Source organism: Carya illinoinensis, chromosome 4, assembly GCF_018687715.1.
Source record: "Carya illinoinensis cultivar Pawnee chromosome 4, C.illinoinensisPawnee_v1, whole genome shotgun sequence".
Lineage (NCBI taxonomy): Eukaryota > Viridiplantae > Streptophyta > Magnoliopsida > Fagales > Juglandaceae > Carya > Carya illinoinensis.
This window is the reverse complement of record NC_056755.1, coordinates 23,479,416-23,497,889: the sequence shown is the minus strand read 5'-3', so window position 1 is coordinate 23,497,889 and position 18,474 is coordinate 23,479,416. Positions and strand designations below refer to the sequence as shown.

General features: G+C 38.4%; 1 protein-coding gene and 1 non-coding gene across 2 annotated transcripts; both read left to right on the top strand.

Annotated features, from left to right (window-relative positions):
- Positions 1 to 721: 721 nt before the first annotated feature.
- LOC122307619 (protein MAIN-LIKE 2-like) lies at positions 722 to 17,705 on the top strand. The gene is made up of 7 exons (XM_043120608.1): positions 722 to 944; positions 1,236 to 1,338; positions 14,797 to 14,922; positions 15,040 to 15,684; positions 15,788 to 15,955; positions 16,049 to 16,438; positions 16,531 to 17,705. Exons 3-7 carry the CDS (start codon positions 14,815 to 14,817, stop codon positions 17,548 to 17,550), a joined length of 2,331 nt encoding a protein of 776 aa, XP_042976542.1. The 5' UTR covers positions 722 to 944; positions 1,236 to 1,338; positions 14,797 to 14,814; the 3' UTR covers positions 17,551 to 17,705.
- Positions 3,928 to 4,018, top strand: LOC122308668. Its single transcript, XR_006242181.1, has one exon. It is a non-coding gene; the product is annotated as a small nucleolar RNA snoR74 (small nucleolar RNA).
- Positions 17,706 to 18,474: the final 769 nt, after the last annotated feature.

Here is an 18,474-nt window from a genome sequence, read left to right as displayed (position 1 = left end):
TTTTTTTTAAATTTTTTTCTTTTTTTAAATAAATTAATAAAAAAATTATTTAAATTGCTAAATTAAAATTAAATGAATTATTAATGTAGATTATGTAACTAACTCATAAAAAAATATTTTATATGGTCTATGATAATATATTAGATGAAAATTACATTATTAACTTATATAATCACTATATAAAAATAATATATTAAATTATTAAAAATATTTTAAAAATATATATATAGAGTTTAGTTCATTATGTCTAATCTGGTCTAAAATTTGTAGACCTCAAGATTAGATCGAATGTTAGTCGTTCCACACGTTTTGAGATAAAGACTGACCGATCCCAACTTTGGTCTAGTCAGTTTCTTCGGTTCGGACCGACTGGCTTACAGCCTTACTTTTCACATATTTTTCATTATTTTTTATTATTATTTAATATTTTATCATCATTTTTTTCCTAATTTATTATCATTTTTTATTACTATACACACATCATTTGAGATCATCTCACTATCTAAATATAGTAATTCAAACCAGACCTTACTCCACCCCATCGAACCCTAATCTCATGGCATTCTTCCAAAAATTTTTAAATTATATGGAAATATTACAAACAAACGAATTTTTTTAAAAGAATAAAAAAAATTATAATTAGACATAAATAGTGATTCCAATTTATAGAATAATTTTTTAATGAGTTACATGATATAAAATGTTATCATTTTCCTAAATGATATTAAAATGTTAGGGTTAGTTATATTTCTGCATTTCTTCCCCTTCGCCTTCGGCTCTCCCTTGCTGTTTCAGTCTCTCCTTCGAAGAACAGTCTCTCTCAGCCTCTCGGTCTCTCAATCTGCTTCTTCTGTCACTTCTCCTCGGCTTCTTGTTCTGATTTGTCTGTTCCTCTTCGTCTGGTTCTTCATTGACTGATGTCTGCTGCGTCTTCTTCTGCGTTGGTAATTCTCTCTCGCCCTCTCTCTCTCTATCTCCTTCCTTTTGGTGGTTATTTCTTTGGTTGTGTTTCCATTTTTTTGTTGACTCGCTGAATTCTTGGAAAAGTTTCTTGCTGATTTTTGTGGCTGATTTCAGTTTTTGCTCTGTTTCGGAGGCCGCGGACGAAATTGGAGGATACCCATCCGCCCGTAGGGCTGGTGGGGATTTAGAATCCTCCAATATCGGGCGGTTATCAGCCTAGAGACAAACAAACGATGATAAATCCCTTTGTTTCATTGTTGCTATGTAAGCAGATAATATGAATCGGTCCTGTCCGGGCCATTATTGGGTGGCTGATCCACACGGTTCGTGCTCCAACCAGCCAGGCCACCGAGGAAGAGTTGCCTCCCCTGTTCGGTAAGCTTTCTTCCTTTCTCATTTTTGTCTCCTTTAGTTTTTCCTTCAGCTTACTCTCTCTCTCTCTCTCTCTCTCTCTCTCTCTCTCTCTCTTCCCCTCAACCGGCGAATATTGACCAAAATCTTAAGACAGTTAAGCTTGATTCACCCCCAATTTGACTTGAGGTCAGTACATCCCATAATTTGGAACCCAAATTAATAAGAACTGTGTTTTACCAATTGTTCTCGGCTGAGTTTAAAAGTTTTAAGAGGTAATCTAAAATGCCCGTTGAGATAGGAAAGGAGAGATGACATTGGGGTGGTATGTAATGGTCAATGTACCATTTAAGAATTAAATATCTTATTAGCCATTTGGAACTAAAAAAGTTAGTTAAAAGTTAAAACTGTTAGCTGTCTTTTTTGGTCATTACCTGCTTTTAAAGTACTTTTTTTATTTTGTTAAATGAGAGTAATAGTTTTAAAGCACTTCAGACATGTGGTCAACTTTTCAATAATATAGCCTTTTAATAATGCTCTGTAGACAAAAGCCCCTTAAACAAAAGCTCTATTTTCCACTGTAATCCAATGCAAAAATGCATTAAACATGTAAGAGCACTAGCAATGGCTTATCTATATTCATCTTTATTCTCAAATTTGAATAAACTTCCCTTAAAATCATCTACATTGGCTTATCTATATCTATAATTTTGAATAATTATGAACAATCATTATTTATCTTTGAAGATGTCCTTTTCCTTCTTCAAACATTATTTTTATTATTTTTCCTTGTCCAAGTTATGAATTTGTATGAAATTAGACCACACATAGAGTATGTGTGGATTTTTCTGTGTTGCTGAATATATATATGGTAGATTGAATTTATTGGACTTGGATATTGAATTTGACTTGAATTTATTGGACTATCCAGATTTTAGGGAAAAAAAATATAATAATATTTTATTATTATTTGGTCAAAAAATACATAATCCAATGTAGGAATTTTTCTTCATCTTCAAAATCAATCTTCAAAAGATGTGATTTTGAAGATGAAAATGCATAAACCATTGCTAGTGCCCTAAAAAAGCTAAAAGCCTTCTTTTAAAAAGCTCTAAATTGAAGCTTTTGTTGAAAATCACTTCTAGAGATTATGTGAAATGCTGAAAATGGTTGGTAACAACTTTAAAAATGCTCCAGATATATGTTGAACATGCAATGAATATCTTTTCAACCGTAGACATAGCCTACTAAACATTTTCCACACTTTATTGGTTTATAAAATGCTTGATATCATGGTGTTTCATTGTACCGGAAAGAAAGACATGATGACATATAAGGGAAACATGTTAAATGTGACACTTATTGAATAAGATCTAAAGCTCTTGTAAGACAGTCTACTTCCGGCTCTTCTGCTCAGTGTCCATATCATCACCTAGGACATTAAATGGATAAAACACATAAAAAGCGAGTTGATGACTTGGTAAATAGCACATTGCGCTGTTTACATAACTAAACTTTTACTCTGGAAACGTTTATACATATTTACACTTATAGAGCATGTGGATCATTCAACAGCATCATAGTATATGCGGTTTTTATAGAACATCTGAGAGTAACCATGGCGATTCTAACATTGACTAAACATATCTCACGGTCATGGATGAATGATTGAATGAATCTATGCATCTAGCATGTTCTATGTATGACATTTTAATCTTGTCTTTCACTTACGTCCATCAAAATTTCTTGTGTATTGGTCCAATTTTCATTGAACGCACCATAATATTAATTCATAACATATCTTTGGTGGACCACACCTTTACGTAAATGTCTTTCAATGTGGTTTGCACTTCCACTTATAACATCATTGGCCATTCATTAAAGCTTAACTCATTATTTGCATTGCTTTTTTCTTATCTTATCTTAACATAAGGCATGTGAGCATATTGACTTCATGATGTATGGCATAGCACTAGCCATGCATGGTAACATTTGTAAGCATGATTATTATAACATGGTATCCGTTCAAGTCAATCAATGTGGTAAGCATAAGGTACATAATGGAATCCACAAGCAACATTATCGTAATCCTACCAAGATTCATGAAAAGGGGCTGGCCAATGGAGATGGCGGTACATAGCATAGGCGAACAACACTTTCCCAACAAACAATATAATTACTTCACCTCATAAAATTATGGTTGTTGCATTTTCAAACATAAACTTAGCGTAAATCACACACGTATGGGTGTGATCATGCTGCTTATATTTTTCAAGCATAAAAGACTTTAAATTACCATGTAAGGGTATGATCATATGACTTACCTCTTGTGCTCAAGTGTATAATAAAAATTCCTCCTTTGCAACCTCGGAAAGCACTCATAATATTTACTACAATTTCTACTCCCTATTGCTAGTATCTGAATCCTTCTATTCATGCTTTGTATATATGTACAGGTCTGATTTCTATTTTTTAACGTTTGGGTTTTTAATGAAGCTTTCATAGAGACCACAGCACCTAGTCCACATGGACTGCATTCATAAAATATGGCTAACTTTAAAATCTTGCTTCCAAATAATTCAATCTGTCAATAGACTACTATAGGATATGATTTTAAACTATTTCAAGAAAATTACTTGCATTGTTATTGGGTGAACCTCTGTAGTTGTTAGTGATTGAAGGTTCAGTAAATGATGCCACGTGTTTTTATAGTTTTTGTACTTATAAAAAAAAAAAAAAAAATCTAATGCTAGGAAAGTCCTTACATAGGTTTGTACAGCTGTATTCTATAGGGGAAGTTCAAGTGACAGCAATCTGTCCACTCAAGTTTCTCTGAAGAATTTGGGTTGTTCTTGCACAACCTTGCCTTGGTTTTCTGTATGTAGGCATTAGAAACAAAGGAAATATGTTAGGTTCAGTAGTTATCAAAGATTTCGAAGGCCAAAGGGGCTGGTGACATGGTGAAGAGATGATGCTGCAGGCTTCTTTTTTAAGAGCTGGGAGGGATGTATTTTCTGGAAGTCTTTTAGGGCAGGGGTGTAAAAGGTTGAGAGGATAATGTAAACTGTTTTCCTGGGGCTTATGGAAACAGAACCCTAAGGGAGAAGTGGTGGCAATTAATGCCTTGCCTGGTGGTTTTCATGTTTCATTGAAGGTAAGTTTCCATTTTATTGCAGAAAGTCTCAGTGAAGGTTAGAGCTTCAAAGGGGTGACAGGTGTTGGCATTTTTACCCATTTTCTTCTCTGGCAGCTTCCTATAGTTTGGTAGGAAATTAAGGCAAGATCTTGGGCACTAGCTGGGTGACCATTGGGTTTGATTTTGGTGCTGGTCAGCAGGTTTACAAAGCCTATTTTCGAAGTTTGTAATGCTGATAATTTCCTAACTTGGAGGAACTGGGAAAGTGGATAACTTGGGCACCAAGTTGGTGCCCAAACCAGGATTTCTCAGGCTGGCAGCATACTTTCCAAGCTGCTTAGGAAGTTTCCTACGCCTAAATGCATGCAGAAACTTCCTATTATGGTTTGAGTGCTTCCGCTGAGGCTATATTTTTTTTAATGGCACGGGCCCTCAGTAAGAGTTTTCCACAAGTTCACCTTGGATAATTCAAGGAGAAGTTTCCCCAATCCAATGGTCCTTATAAATTGTCTACATGCAAGAGGATTGCTCAAACCTGTAGGATTCTGGTTCCCTAATTGGTTGGAAGACTATTTTCCTAGAGCTTTCCAGGTTGTTGCTCTTCCTTGGGTGATGTTAGCAACTTCCGTATTTGATTTTGGATGTTGGCAGCCTCATTGGATATGACTCTTTAAGGGTTTTTCTCCCAGGCCAACACAGCTGTGATAGCCTGTTAAATTCTCTACAACTTCTGTCATAAAAGGAAGATCTTTCATGAATTCATCATAAAATCTCAGTAGCCTCTTAATGGGGAATTTCCTAATTATTGTAGCATTGATTCTCAAACTTCCTCAATTTATTCCTGTGCCGGCAGGAAAAAAGGGTGTATTTTTTGTGGCTTTGTCAAGTAATGCAGCTGTGAGGGGCATATATATCATATAAACCTAGTTTGGAACAAATAAACTTTAGCCGACTATGACAAAGTGGTTTGGTAAACACATCTGTAAGTTGATCAGCAAACTTCACAAAGGGTGTAGAAATGTCACCACTGAATATCTTATCTCGAATGAAATGACAATCAATCTCAAAGTGTTTAGTCCTCTCATGGAATATAGGATTAGACGCAATATGTACTGCAGCTTGATTATCACAAAATAAATGAAAGGGGACAGGAGCTTGAAACCCAATCTCATGAAGAAAGTGTTGCAACCACTTCAACTCACTAGCAGTGTGAGCCATTGCTTTGTATTTGGCCTCTGTACTAGATCGAGCTACTACTGCTTGCTTTTTACTCTTCCATGTAACCAAATTACGTCCTACAAAGGTACAATATCTAGTAGTCGATTTTCTATCTGAAGGAGATCCTGCCCAATCAGCATTTGAAAAAGCTTCAATTCTAAGATGCCCATTTGGTCTATACAACAACCCAAGGCTAGGAGCTCGCTTAAGATACCGAAGAATATGGATTACAGCATCCCAATGTGAGACCCTAGGCGTTTGTAGAAATTGGCTCAGTACATTTACTGCATAAGAAATATCAGGTCTAGTGATAGTCAGATAATTTAATTTTTCAACAAGTCTTTGATACCGACCTCGATCTCCAAACAACTCACCTTCCTCTTTCAAGAGTTTACGATTTGGATCCATAGGAGTGTCAATAGGCCGTGCACCCAACATGCCAGTTTCTTCCAAAAGATCAAGCACATATTTTCTCTAAGATATGTTGATACCCTTTTTAGATCTACTAACTTCGATTCCAAGAAAGTATCTAAGTTTACCCAAGTCTTTTGTCTGAAACTGATCATGTAAAAATTGTTTCAGCCTGGCGATTCAAGCTGAATCACTCCCAACAATTACAATATCATCTACATATACAATCAATAAGATATGACCTTCATCACTATGCAGATGAAATACCGAGTGGTCTGTTTGGCATCTATGAAGATCAAATGCCAATACACTATCAGAGAACCTCCCAAACCATGCTTGAGGAGATTGTTTCAAACCATATAATGTCTTTTTTAACTTGCAAACTGTACCTTGACACTCCCCCTGAGCAACAAAACCAGGTGGTTGCTCCATATACACTTCCTCATTTAAGTCACTATGTAGGAATGCATTTTTAACATCCAACTGAAATAAGGGCCAATCCAAATTAGCAGCAAGAGAGATAAATATCCGAATAGATGAAATTTTGGCAATGGGAGAAAAGGTCTTTTCGTAATCAATGCCATAAATTTGAGTGTAGCCCTTGGCTACCAAGCAAGCTTTCAGACGTTCCACAGTGCCAGTAGGATGGAATTGGACTGTGTATACCCATCTACAGCCAACAGATTGTTTTCCCGGTGGCAGAGGAACAAGATCCCATGTCCCATTATGGTGAAGAGCATCCATTTCATTTTCCATGGCTGTCCTCTATCTCGGATTAGATAAAGCATCCTGAACTATCTTAGGAATAGAAACTTTTGATAGTTGAGAAGTAAAAGATGAAAAAGATGGAGACAATGCATGACAAGAGACATATTGGCTAATCAGATGTTGACTAACACAAGAACGAGTACTTTTTTGGAGAGCAATAGGTGGAGATTCTGAAGCACTGAGTAACTCAGGGTCTGAAGACAGAGACAAAGTTGGTGAAGGCAGGGGAGCTGGGGTCCGTGAGCAACGCGAGTACACCTCTAGAGGGACAAAAGAAGGCATTGAAGGAGGTTGGGTAATAGTGGGTGACTGTGGAGGAGAAAGAGTAGATAATGGTAGAGGATCACACTCAACAACAAAAGACGTGTCTGAGAAATAGGGTATGGACTCAAAAAATGTGACATCAGCACTTGTGAAGTAGCGTCGAAGAGCAGGACTATAGCAACGATATCCTTTTTATGTTCGGGAATAACCAACAAAGAAACACTTGGTAGCATGTGGATCAAGCTTATCAAAGCCTGGGCCAAGATTATGAACATAACAAACACACCCAAAGATTTTGGATAGAAGAGCAAAGGATGGCAATGAGGGAAACAAAATGGAGAAGGGAGAGGAGCCATCGAGGACAGATGAAGGCATACGATTGATAAGGTGACACGCGGTAAGAATACCATCACTCCAGAAACGTTTAGGAACATGAATGTGTAGTAAAAGTGCTCGGGTTACATCTAACAAATGACGATTTTTGCGTGTAGCCACCCCATTTTGTTGGGGTGTGTAAGAACATGAAGTTTGATGAACAATTCCTTTATTGCTTAAGGAAGCAGCAAAGACATTAGATTGATATTCTTTAGCATTGTCAGAACGCAAAACTTGAACTTTTTGTCCAAATTGAGTTTTAATTTCTTTTCGAAAGACTTTAAATATGGAAAGGAGTTTAGATCTTGCTTTCCTCAGAAATAACCATGTCATGCGAGAATAGTCATCAACAAATGTAACAAACTATTGAAACTTGTTTGATAGAATGTTGAATGGTCCCCACATATCATAATGAACCAATGCAAAAGAAGAAGCCGCTCGATTATCAACTCGAGGTACAAAAGACACACAGTGGTGTTTACTAAGTTGACATGCTTCACAAGGAAAGGGAGACACATTTCCAAGATCCCTAACTTGACGTTTCAGAAGAGAAAATGATGGGTGTCCAAGGCGGCAATGCCATTCAAAAGCGGAGGAGGAAGTGAGGGCTCGAGTGGGTGACTGCTCGATGTCGAGGTAATATAGACCACCAATTTCATGCCCCGTACCAATTTTCTTCCCCGTCTTGAGATCCTGAAAGATACATGCAGAAGGAAAAAAGGTCACAGAACATTGAAGATTTTGAGTAATTTTACTAATGGACAGCAAGCTAAAGGGAAAACTAGGAGCATATAGAACAGATGACAGGGATATAGAATCAGTGAGCTTGGTGGATCCAATGCCTGTAACTTTAGCAAGAGAACCATTAGTAAGAGTAACACTCTTGGGAAATGACATAGTACTTAACTCAGATAAGGAATGAGACAAACCGGTTAGATGTTCATTAGCTCTTGAATCAATGATCTATGGATTTTGGGTAGACGAGACAAGACGAGGATGCTGTACCTAGTTGGGTAAGAGTAGCTCTGGAAGATGAAGTCGCTCGTGTAACTGATCTTACTCATCCTTCGATATGCTGATCATCTCTGGAGGCAAGTTGGAACTCGTTGCCTGTGATGTAGAGTCTTGGCAAATGGCCTGATTAGCAGACCCAGATGGTCTACCATGTAGATCCCAACAATAGTCCACCGAGTGGTTAGTGCGACCACAATGGGTGCACTTACGAGATTCACGACCTCAAGTGAGGTTACCTCTGGCATCACGTCCCCCACGTGCACCTCTACCATCCCGGCCTCCACGCCCACCAGGAGCAACATAAGAGGCAACTAAAGCGGATCTCTCATTACTCTAGTCAGAAGATAACTGAGATCCAAGTCCAGATAATGTGGCTCGCTGGAGTCGAGAGAACACATCAGGAAATGAGGGGAGCTGTGGGCTTGCCAGAATTTGAGAGCGAATTTGAGAGCGCACCGACTCATACTCAGGTTTTAGGCCAATTAGAAACCGAACAACGTTCAACTCTTCACGTTGTTTTAGCATAATTGAAACATCAAAAGTGATAGGTTGATAAATTTTGAGTTCTTCACATATACCCATCACTTTAGAGTAATACTAGGCCCAAAGCACCCTGTTCCAATCCAAAAAATTGTTGACACAACTCATAAATACGAGTTGTGTTTCCAACACCTGAGTACATTTGTTTGAGATGCCTCCATATCTCCTAAGAAGTGTCAAAGTGTACTAAACTAGCACAAATATTAGGCTCAATACTAGTCAACATCAAGGAGCAGATTTGAGCATCTTCTTGCTCCCATTGAGTAAAGATATAACTAGTTGAATCAGGCATTGAATCAACCAAGTGGGTACAACAAAGACCCTTACTTTTCAAGAACATTTCAATAGATTTTGACCATAGTATGTAGTTCTTTCCATTCAATTTCACCGTAGTCATAGACATATTAACGTTTGGTGCAATAGATAATGACTCAAACTTAGCTTCCATGGAGAAAAATATGAGAATATGGATCAAAAACGAACAAATACATGCTAGAAAGTAGAAACCAGCTTAACAAACCAAATCTCAGATCTGTACGGGTCAAAAACAGTCTATACCGGTCAGAACAGCCAATTTTAGGGCCTGAACTGGCCTGTATCGGCCCTTTTTCGGTCTAAACCAGCCTGTATTGGCCCTGTATTGGTCTGAACCGATTCTGTTTCGTCGGAACCGGCCTATATCGGTCTGAACCGGCCTGTATCGGCCCTGTTTCGGCCTGTATCGGCTGGTACTGGATTCAGGCATATCGGATTCAAGGATAAATCAAAAAATGCGAATAAGTTATTCCTAACCCGGAATAAGGAAAGTAGGATTACAGTATACGTTATGCCAAATAAGTGCTATTCCAAATAGGAATAGGTTCTTACTCCAGATTGGGGGCATGCACAACCACGGATAGGATAGCAAAACACACCAGGAATAGCCAAAAACTTGCAGCCAAACACACCTGGACTCCTCCTCTGGCCGGCGATACACCGTCCTTCCAGTAGTTGATGGAGACGAAAACTCACTGGAGTGGACAAAGGACACCGGCAACCTTGATTCCGGTGTCCATTAGCGGTTATGTCACCGGAAAAGCACTTCGGAAGGAGCTGTCGGCCAAAACTTCGGCCAAAACTTCACAGCACCACCCAAACCAACAACAACCACTAGCACTCGCCGGAAAACACCAACAACCAACAACCACCACCAGCACCCGCTGGAAAACACCACTAACTCCGTCGCACAACCACAACCGACTACTCACTGCTCTGATACCATGTAGTCGATAAACAAGAGAGAGTGAGAATACTGTGTTGTGATTTTATTAATGAATATCCAACTATACATATACATAGAGTAGTGACCATTATACCCTCATACTATACATTTAATTACAACTATGTATTCCAACAGATGTCAAGCGTTTGGAGAAGCCTTTTGAGGAGGTGGAGGTTTTTAAAGTGGTGAGGAAAATGGTTAAAGACAAGGCTCTAGGTCCTGATGGGTTTTCTATGGTTTCTTTCAAACATGCTGGGCTAAATTCGAAGTGGTGAAGAAAATGGTTAAAGACAATGCTTCGGGTCTTGATGAGTTTTCTATGGGTTTCTTTCAAACATGTTGGGTTGTATTTAAGGATGATCTTATGAAAGTGTTTCAGGAGTTTTATTCGGCTGAAAAATTTGAGAAAAGCCTAATCACTTTTCTTGCATTGATACCGAAGAAGGTAGGGGCTGTGGAGATTAAGGAGTTCCAACCCATTAGCCTAGTAAATGGAGTATAAAATATTATTTCCAAGGTGCTTACGAATCGCCTTAGTAAGGTAGTAGGGAAGATAATTTCAAAACTCCAAAATGCTTTTGTCAAGGATAGACACATTTTAGATGATGTTCTTATTTCAAATGAATGCTTGGACAGTAGATTGAAAGCTGGCAATGCAGGGATTATTTGCAAGCTAGATATGGAGAAGGCATATGACCACCTTAACTGAGACTTTCTCCTTGACCTTCTTGGGAGGTGTGGTTTTGGGAAGAGATGGCAATTATGGATCTGTTGGTGTGTATCAATGGTGAAATTTTCAGTTCTGATAAATGGGAGCCCAACTGTATTTTTCAATAGCACACGAGGTTTAAAACAAGGAGATCTACTGTCCCCATCACTCTGTCATTGTGATTAGGCATTGAGTAGAATGACCTTGGCCCTGGCTACTAATGGTTTTGTGATTGGTTTCTTGATTGGATCCCAAGTTAGGGGACTAATTAATGTCTCATTTGTTATTTGTAGATGACACTCTTATCTTTTGTGACGCAAAACATAACCAGGTCTGAGCATTGAAGGCCCTCTTTTGTTTTGAAGCAGCATCTCGGTTGAAAGTGAACTTGGACAAATCATCGATGGTGCCTATTGGAGGTGTTCAGTGTATAAGATAGTTGGCTAGTACTATGGGGTGTAAGATTGCCTTGCTTCCTTTGACCTACTTTGGTCTTCCGTTGGGGACCACCTCGTGAGCGGCTTCATTATGGGACACAGTGATTGAGAAAGTAGAGCGCCGATTAGCAGGATGAAATAGAATGTACCTATCAAAAGGTGGTTGGATTACCCTGATTAAGAGTACATTATCTAATCTACCGACTTATATTATGTCCCTGTTTCCTATTCCAGCAAGTGTGGTGCTGTGTATTGAGAAACTTCAACTGGACATAATATAAGATAGTTGGCTAGTACTATGGGGTGTAAGATTGCCTTACTTCCTTTGACCTACTTTGGTCTTCCGTTGGGGACCACCTCGTGAGCGGCTTCATTATGGGACACAGTGATTGAGAAAGTAAGCGCCGATTAGCAGGATAGAATAGAATGTATCTATCAAAAGGTGGTTGGATTACCTTGATTAAGAGTACATTATCTAATCTACCGACTTATATTATGTCCCTGTTCCCTATTCCAGCAAGTGTGGTGCTGTGTACTGAGAAACTTCAACTGGATTTTTTGTGGGGCAGAGTAGGTGAGGAGTTCAAATTCCACCTAGTCAGGTGGGAGAAGGTATGTAGCCCTATCTCTAATGGTGGTTTGGGCATTAGAATTATGAGAATTTTTAATCGGGTGTTACTTGAAAAATGATTGTGGAGATACCATAAAGAACCAGAATCCCTATGGAAGTTAGTGATTGAGAGCAAATATGGTGGCTTATGGGGGGATGGTGCACTAACGAAGTGAGATGGGCCCATGGAGTGGGTTGTGGAAATATATAAGAAGAGGATGAGAGGTCTTTACTCATCACACAAGATTTTGTCTAGGAGAGGATGCCAAGATCAAATTCCGGTATGATACTTGGTGTGGTAAATGTGCTCTAAAGGATTTATTTCCTTCACTCTTTAGGGTTCCAAGTGCCAAAGATGCTTTAGTGGTGGAAGTCATGGTGATAGCGGGGGAACAAGTCCAATGGAACGTCAAGATTGGGAAATGAACAATTTTCAAGCCTTTTTTAGCCTTTTGTACTCAATAAAACCGAGCAACTTGCATGATGATTTATTGTGGTGGAAATCTATAGGTAAAGGATCGTTCTCGGTTCACTCTTATTATAAGTGCCTCACACAAGACCCTCCTATTAAGTTTCCATGGAGAAGGTTTTGGAGACATAAGGCGCCTCCCAAAGCAGCATTTTTTGTGTGGACCGCTTCCTTGGGTAAGATCCTCACAACTGATAATTTGAGGAAACTTAGGGTGATCATCGCAGATTTGTGCTGTATGTGTAGGAATGGGAGAGAATCTGTGGACCATCTCCTACTACACTGTAAGGTAGCTTGAGGGTTATGGAATGAGGTATTCAGTATACTAGACTTGGGTTGGGTTATGCTTGAGAAAGTGGTGCGGTCTTTGCCAGCTGGACAAATCTAAGAGGCAATCAACAGATAAAGGTTGTATGGAAGATGATTCTTATATTCATCATGCAGCATTTATGACAGGAGCGCAATGAACGGACGTTCGAGGACAAAGAGAGATCAATGGAGGAATAACTAAAAACTTACTTTCTTAGAACTCTTTGTATTTGGGCCATTGCCGTTGACTCTAATGGCCTAGATTTACATGATTTTCTTGGATCTATTGCTCCTACGTAGTTAGGGCATTCATTGTACTGAACCTGGCTTTGCCTCTTCTTTAACTAATATAATTTTGTTTACTTATAAAAAAAAAAAAAAGGGTTTGTAAGTTAGCTTCTAACTTATTTTTAGATAATTTATTTATGATTTATGTATAAATGTCACATTCATGATATAAATGTCATTTTAAGCATGAAACATTATGTTATATGATATATTGAGTATTTATTACTTGCGTACATGACGTGTAATTTTCACCATTTTAGCATATCATATGAAATTGCCATTTTCACATGAAGCTTATTTCACAAATACATGTCATGAAAAACATTTTCGAGCATAGCATGAAAAATAAAGTCGTCACAACCCCAAAGGTTGGGATGGGGAATTATCCCAGTAGAAATCCTCTGTCTACTCTGGAGTGAGTAAAAATGGAGTAGTAACTCCTGAGTTGACAAATAACTGTCAACGGGTTTCGAATGAATTCTTTTTAAAGAATGCTGGAGCGAAGTCATTTATATCATTTAATGCTAGTGGGTGCATATGTTATAATGAAATATTATGTTACCAATGCATTGAGAACAAGTCTGCATACAACGTAGTTTCAACATGAGTTGTACTATGGTCACCAGTAGGTACTCACAGTGTATAATGGGGAGTTATGACGATAACATATGTTATGATATTATTAATAATAGCTTTAATAACAATGAAATGTTATGTTTTTGAAAGAATAAATTGATAAATGTTCTCTATAAGAAAATGTGCATAAAAGTTTTTATGAAAATGTTGAGGAATATGGATGGGAGACAAATATTGATTTTTCTGCATAGCATGCATCTCATATTTATCATTGCAAGCATAACTTATCTCTATGCAAGTTGTCTATTTAACTTACTGAGATTTCAAGTAAATCTTGCCCTTATCGACCCAATACCACGCACCTGGAATGTTAAAAGTTGTGTCCGGACCGGTAGATGATGAACAAAATGGACTGCTGGATACAAATGGTTGAAGATGAGCTGGACCTTGAGCGAAGGCTAGATATCATTTTGATGTTCATAGCATCGACTCTTCATATACTATAGAGTGTATGAAAGAGTTGATCTGACTACTGAGACTTGGTTTTAAGTATCTTGTATAAAGGAAATGCTATCATTAAGTTTGAACTTATGATGGTTATTAATATTATTGGGCTGTTTAGTTCATTTATGTAAATTTTTGAGTCACTCTTATTCTGCTGTGATTATTTCATATTGCTAGTTGCATACTTGGATGCATTGCATATTAACTGTCATGAACGGGGTGTATATAATCATGTGTTGCATGTTCTGATGCTCCAAGTCTACATTACATCCTAAACAGTGACCTGGGGGTCTCACAGCATTTGGTGGAAAATTTAAAATTTAAAATTTAAAATTTAGAAAGAAGTTACCTTTTGCTTGGGTATTTCAACATATACGGGAAAAGTAAGGAAGATTTTTTTTTTTTTTCATTTTCTGTCTCCCTGGTAATGTTTTGGAGCGTTAAGGTCTGCCTTTAAAATAGGTGCCCCGTTATATGCATTGTACTTTATATCATTGCATTTTTGGATAACATACATTGAAATGAGTTTCAGGATGTTGCACTTGATTTAATTGGTGAATCCAATGTTTCATTTTTGTCTCTTTTATCAACAGTTTCGGTCTCTTGTACTGATGGAACTGGCAGTGATGGACCCCTATGCGGCCAGTGCTGGGCCAATTGATAGTTCAGTACTCCATGATCAGGAGAAACATGTTTCATCAGCAGTTTGGGAAGGGCAGGTACAGATTACCATCACATATGCCTTGATGAACTTTTATCTTACCTGTGTTTTCATCAGAGAAATATTTTCAGCAGTAATACTTGTGTGTAATGATGCTTCATTTTTGCATCAACAGGAGCGTGGTGCACTTCGGTGTCACGAACACACTTCAAAGCTTGATCAGTGGACGCTTACAGCAAAACAGATTGAGTTGGTAGAGAAGGCTGGATTTGGCTACTTGAGATTGATTCCAGCAGTTAGTCTAGACAACCCACTAATCTCTGCACTAGTTGAGAGGTGGAGGAGAGAAACCAATACCTTTCACTTGAATGTCGGAGAAATGACAGTAACCCTTAAAGATGTTGCGCTCTTGCTTGGCCTTGCAATTGATGGAGAACCTGTAATAGGCATAACACATACCACATGCAGCTCGGTTTGTGAGAAGTACCTTGGGAGAGCTCCAGAGTCCATTTACACGAGTGGTGGAATGGTGAAACTAAGTTGGTTGAAAGAGTTCTTTTCTCGATGTCCTGAAGATGCGCCAATTGAAGTGATTGAACAGCATACACGTGCTTACCTTCTGTATCTCGTAGGCAGCACAATATTTTCCACCACAACTGGGAATAAAGTCCCTGTCATGTATCTTCAATTGTTTGAGAATTTTGATCACTGTGGAAATTATGCATGGGGAGCAGCAGCATTGGGATTCCTGTACAGGGCCCTTGGGAATGCCTCTCTTAGATCTCAAAGTACCATCAGTGGCTGTTTGACACTACTACAGGTTATTCATGTGCATATTCTTTATTCTTTTGAACCTTCTTCATTGGTATCTTTCGACTTTGTTGCCAATATGCTACCTTTTCTTAATAGTAGTATTGTTGCAGTGTTGGAGCTACTTCCACCTGAATGTTGGGCGACCAAAGCTCAATCACGATCCGATGCATGATTGCTTTCCATTTGTACTTAGGTGGAAAGGAAAACAGACTGGCCCAACCGCAAACCGTGATGTAGTTTTTTACCGTAAGGCCTTGGATTCCTTAAAACCTTGTGATGTAAGTTTCTTTTTACTTTTAACACATGTTTTCAGTTTTATGCTCTTATTGCAAGTCAAGGAAATGTCGTGCAATTGAATGATTGGTGTGTAGGTGGAGTGGCTTCCTTACAGAAATATGGATAGTATGGTAATTCCTGAAGATATTAAAAGTACCCTAATTCTTGGGAGGTCCAAGACAATGTTGATATGCTTTGACAAGGCAGAAAGACATCTCCCAAATCGATGTCTAAGGCAATATGGCATGCATCAATCAATCCCGGAGGATGTGCAGCGATGGGAGAGAAAGAGTCGTGGTGTTGATGGTGGGGTTGACTTGTCAGGGAAAATGGAATCAGAGCTTAACGAATGGTTGGACCGAAGACTCCATATTGTGGAAGGTGATGATGTTGCAGATGAGAGCAGGTACATGCAGTGGTATCTGAGAATTACTCGTAAATTTGTAGGGAGACCTATTTCTCTTTCATCCGAGTTCCAAAGAACAGTAAGTCTCTGCTGCCTTGTTTACTTGATGTTTGGTAGCAATTGTAAATAAATTTTGTATTCTTAAATTATTGTTTGGAAACATTTTTGCAGAATGCTGGTTTGAGGGATATTGCACACATAGCAGATACATTCTCGACAAAAGGTTTGGATCCCCAACAAATTGAATCAATTTCGAAGATCAGGTATATTGCACATGAGTGTCTTAGGGACCAAGTTGGAGGTCCAGTCATGGTTTCAGTAAGCCCGGAAACTGAACTTGGGAAAAGGGTAAGAGGAAAGGAGAGGGTAAGAAGGAAGGCTAGTGGAAAACGGTTCCGGAAGGACGATCAAGTGCAGTACAATGAAGCTAGCGATGATGATCAATCTCAATTTGGTGGTGCTGGCATTGTAGGTGATCAACTACAATTTCACCATGCCAGTAGAGAGGTGGATCATTTGCAGATATGTCCTACTATGCATAGCGAAGACATCCCTTTGCAGATAATTCATGCTGCAGATGAGGGTGAGAATGCACAGCTTTGCAATGCAGATACTGAGGTTCAACATTTAGAGTTAACTCATACAGCTGGCAAGGAAGAAAATGCAGAGATGGGACATGCAGTTGGTGAGGAAGAAAATACAGAGCTAAGCCATGGAGCTGGTAAGGAAGAGAAAGCAGAGATAAACCATGCAGCTGATAAGGTTGATGACAAGAAGCTTCCCAAAATGCCCAAGGAGGTTGATGATTCACAGCATGCATCGAAGGGGGCAAATGGCTCTCAGCTTTCAGATGCTATTAATGAGATTGTTGATTCACAAGTTCCTGATATAACTAACCAGGTTATTGAAGAACAGTATTCTGTTTCGACCCATGAGGTAGGTGATGCAACAGATGAGGTTATTGAATCACAGCATTCTTTTGCAACTAATGAGGTTGGTGATCCGACTAAGGAGGTTATAGAACCAGGGCTTCCAGTTGCAACGAATGAGGTAAATGATTCGCAGCTTTTGCATGATAGTCGTGAGAATGATCCACATACTGCTAAAGAAGCATTAGATGTTATTCCACCGTCATCTCTCGAAACTTGTGATGATATTGCACAGAAGGGTACTTGTAGCGTTGTAGTATAAAATTATGAACTTTACCATCATGTGATTTTGTAGAGGTATTTATGTCTCAATTACTCCAATAGGTATCTTATTATATAATGTGCTCATAAAAATACTCTCGTAACTTGGGGCACTATTGCCTTCTCATCAATCTAAGATTCCAAATTTTATCATGATATGCAGCCCAAGACTCTCTATGACAATTCGTCTTACTCTTTTCTGATTAAGCAATGTTAGATTTTATTTGATTAAATCAAAAGGCGGTCCAAGTATGCTAGAGAAATAAGTAAGGAGCAACGTCTTGAAGAAAAGGCCCCATTGTTATATTAAACAGACAAAGACCCCTTTCCCTAGCGTGTAGTTTGAGGGTTATCATATAAAACCATTTTTTCAATGAGTTTTGCTACGTACAAGTATAGTCGTGTACTAATCTGTATACCAATACTAATTTATTCATACTTAAAATTTAAATTAACAATATTTTCAATAAAATATACTTTTTGACTAATCATATCACATTGGTGTATAGATTAGTGCATAATCATATTTGTAACTATATTTTTCTTTTTTCAATTGGCAAAGAGGTCTATTATCTCTCTGAGCTTAACCTAAAACGACCAAATTTGGTTAAAGAAGTCATTGGATTAGGCGCCAGCTCAATGGAGTAAGAGTTCGTTTAATTATTCCCAACTCTTCCTGCACAGCTGCAGCACCAATCAGTCACAATAAGACGGTGTTTCCTTTGGTTATTCATGGTGAGGATCTTTCCTAAGGATGATTCTCCCAGGTAAGTAATTGTTTTCTTGAGGTTTTTGGACCATGTAGACTGATCGAATGACGAACTGTGGCCCGAAGAATTTTAATATGAGCCACTCGAACAGTCCAGCGGAGAGTATAAAGAAATTGAAGAATTTTATGAAGGTATTCATACAAGAGAAATGCTTC

Coding starts and splice junctions, on each gene's coding strand:
- LOC122307619 (XM_043120608.1), top strand. CDS start 14,815: ATGGAACTGGCAGTGATGGACCCCTATGCGGCCAGTGCTGGGCCAATT. Junction 14,923..15,039: donor CAGCAGTTTGGGAAGGGCAG/GTACAGATTACC, acceptor TTGCATCAACAG/GAGCGTGGTGCACTTCGGTG. Junction 15,956..16,048: donor ATTCCTTAAAACCTTGTGAT/GTAAGTTTCTTT, acceptor ATTGGTGTGTAG/GTGGAGTGGCTTCCTTACAG.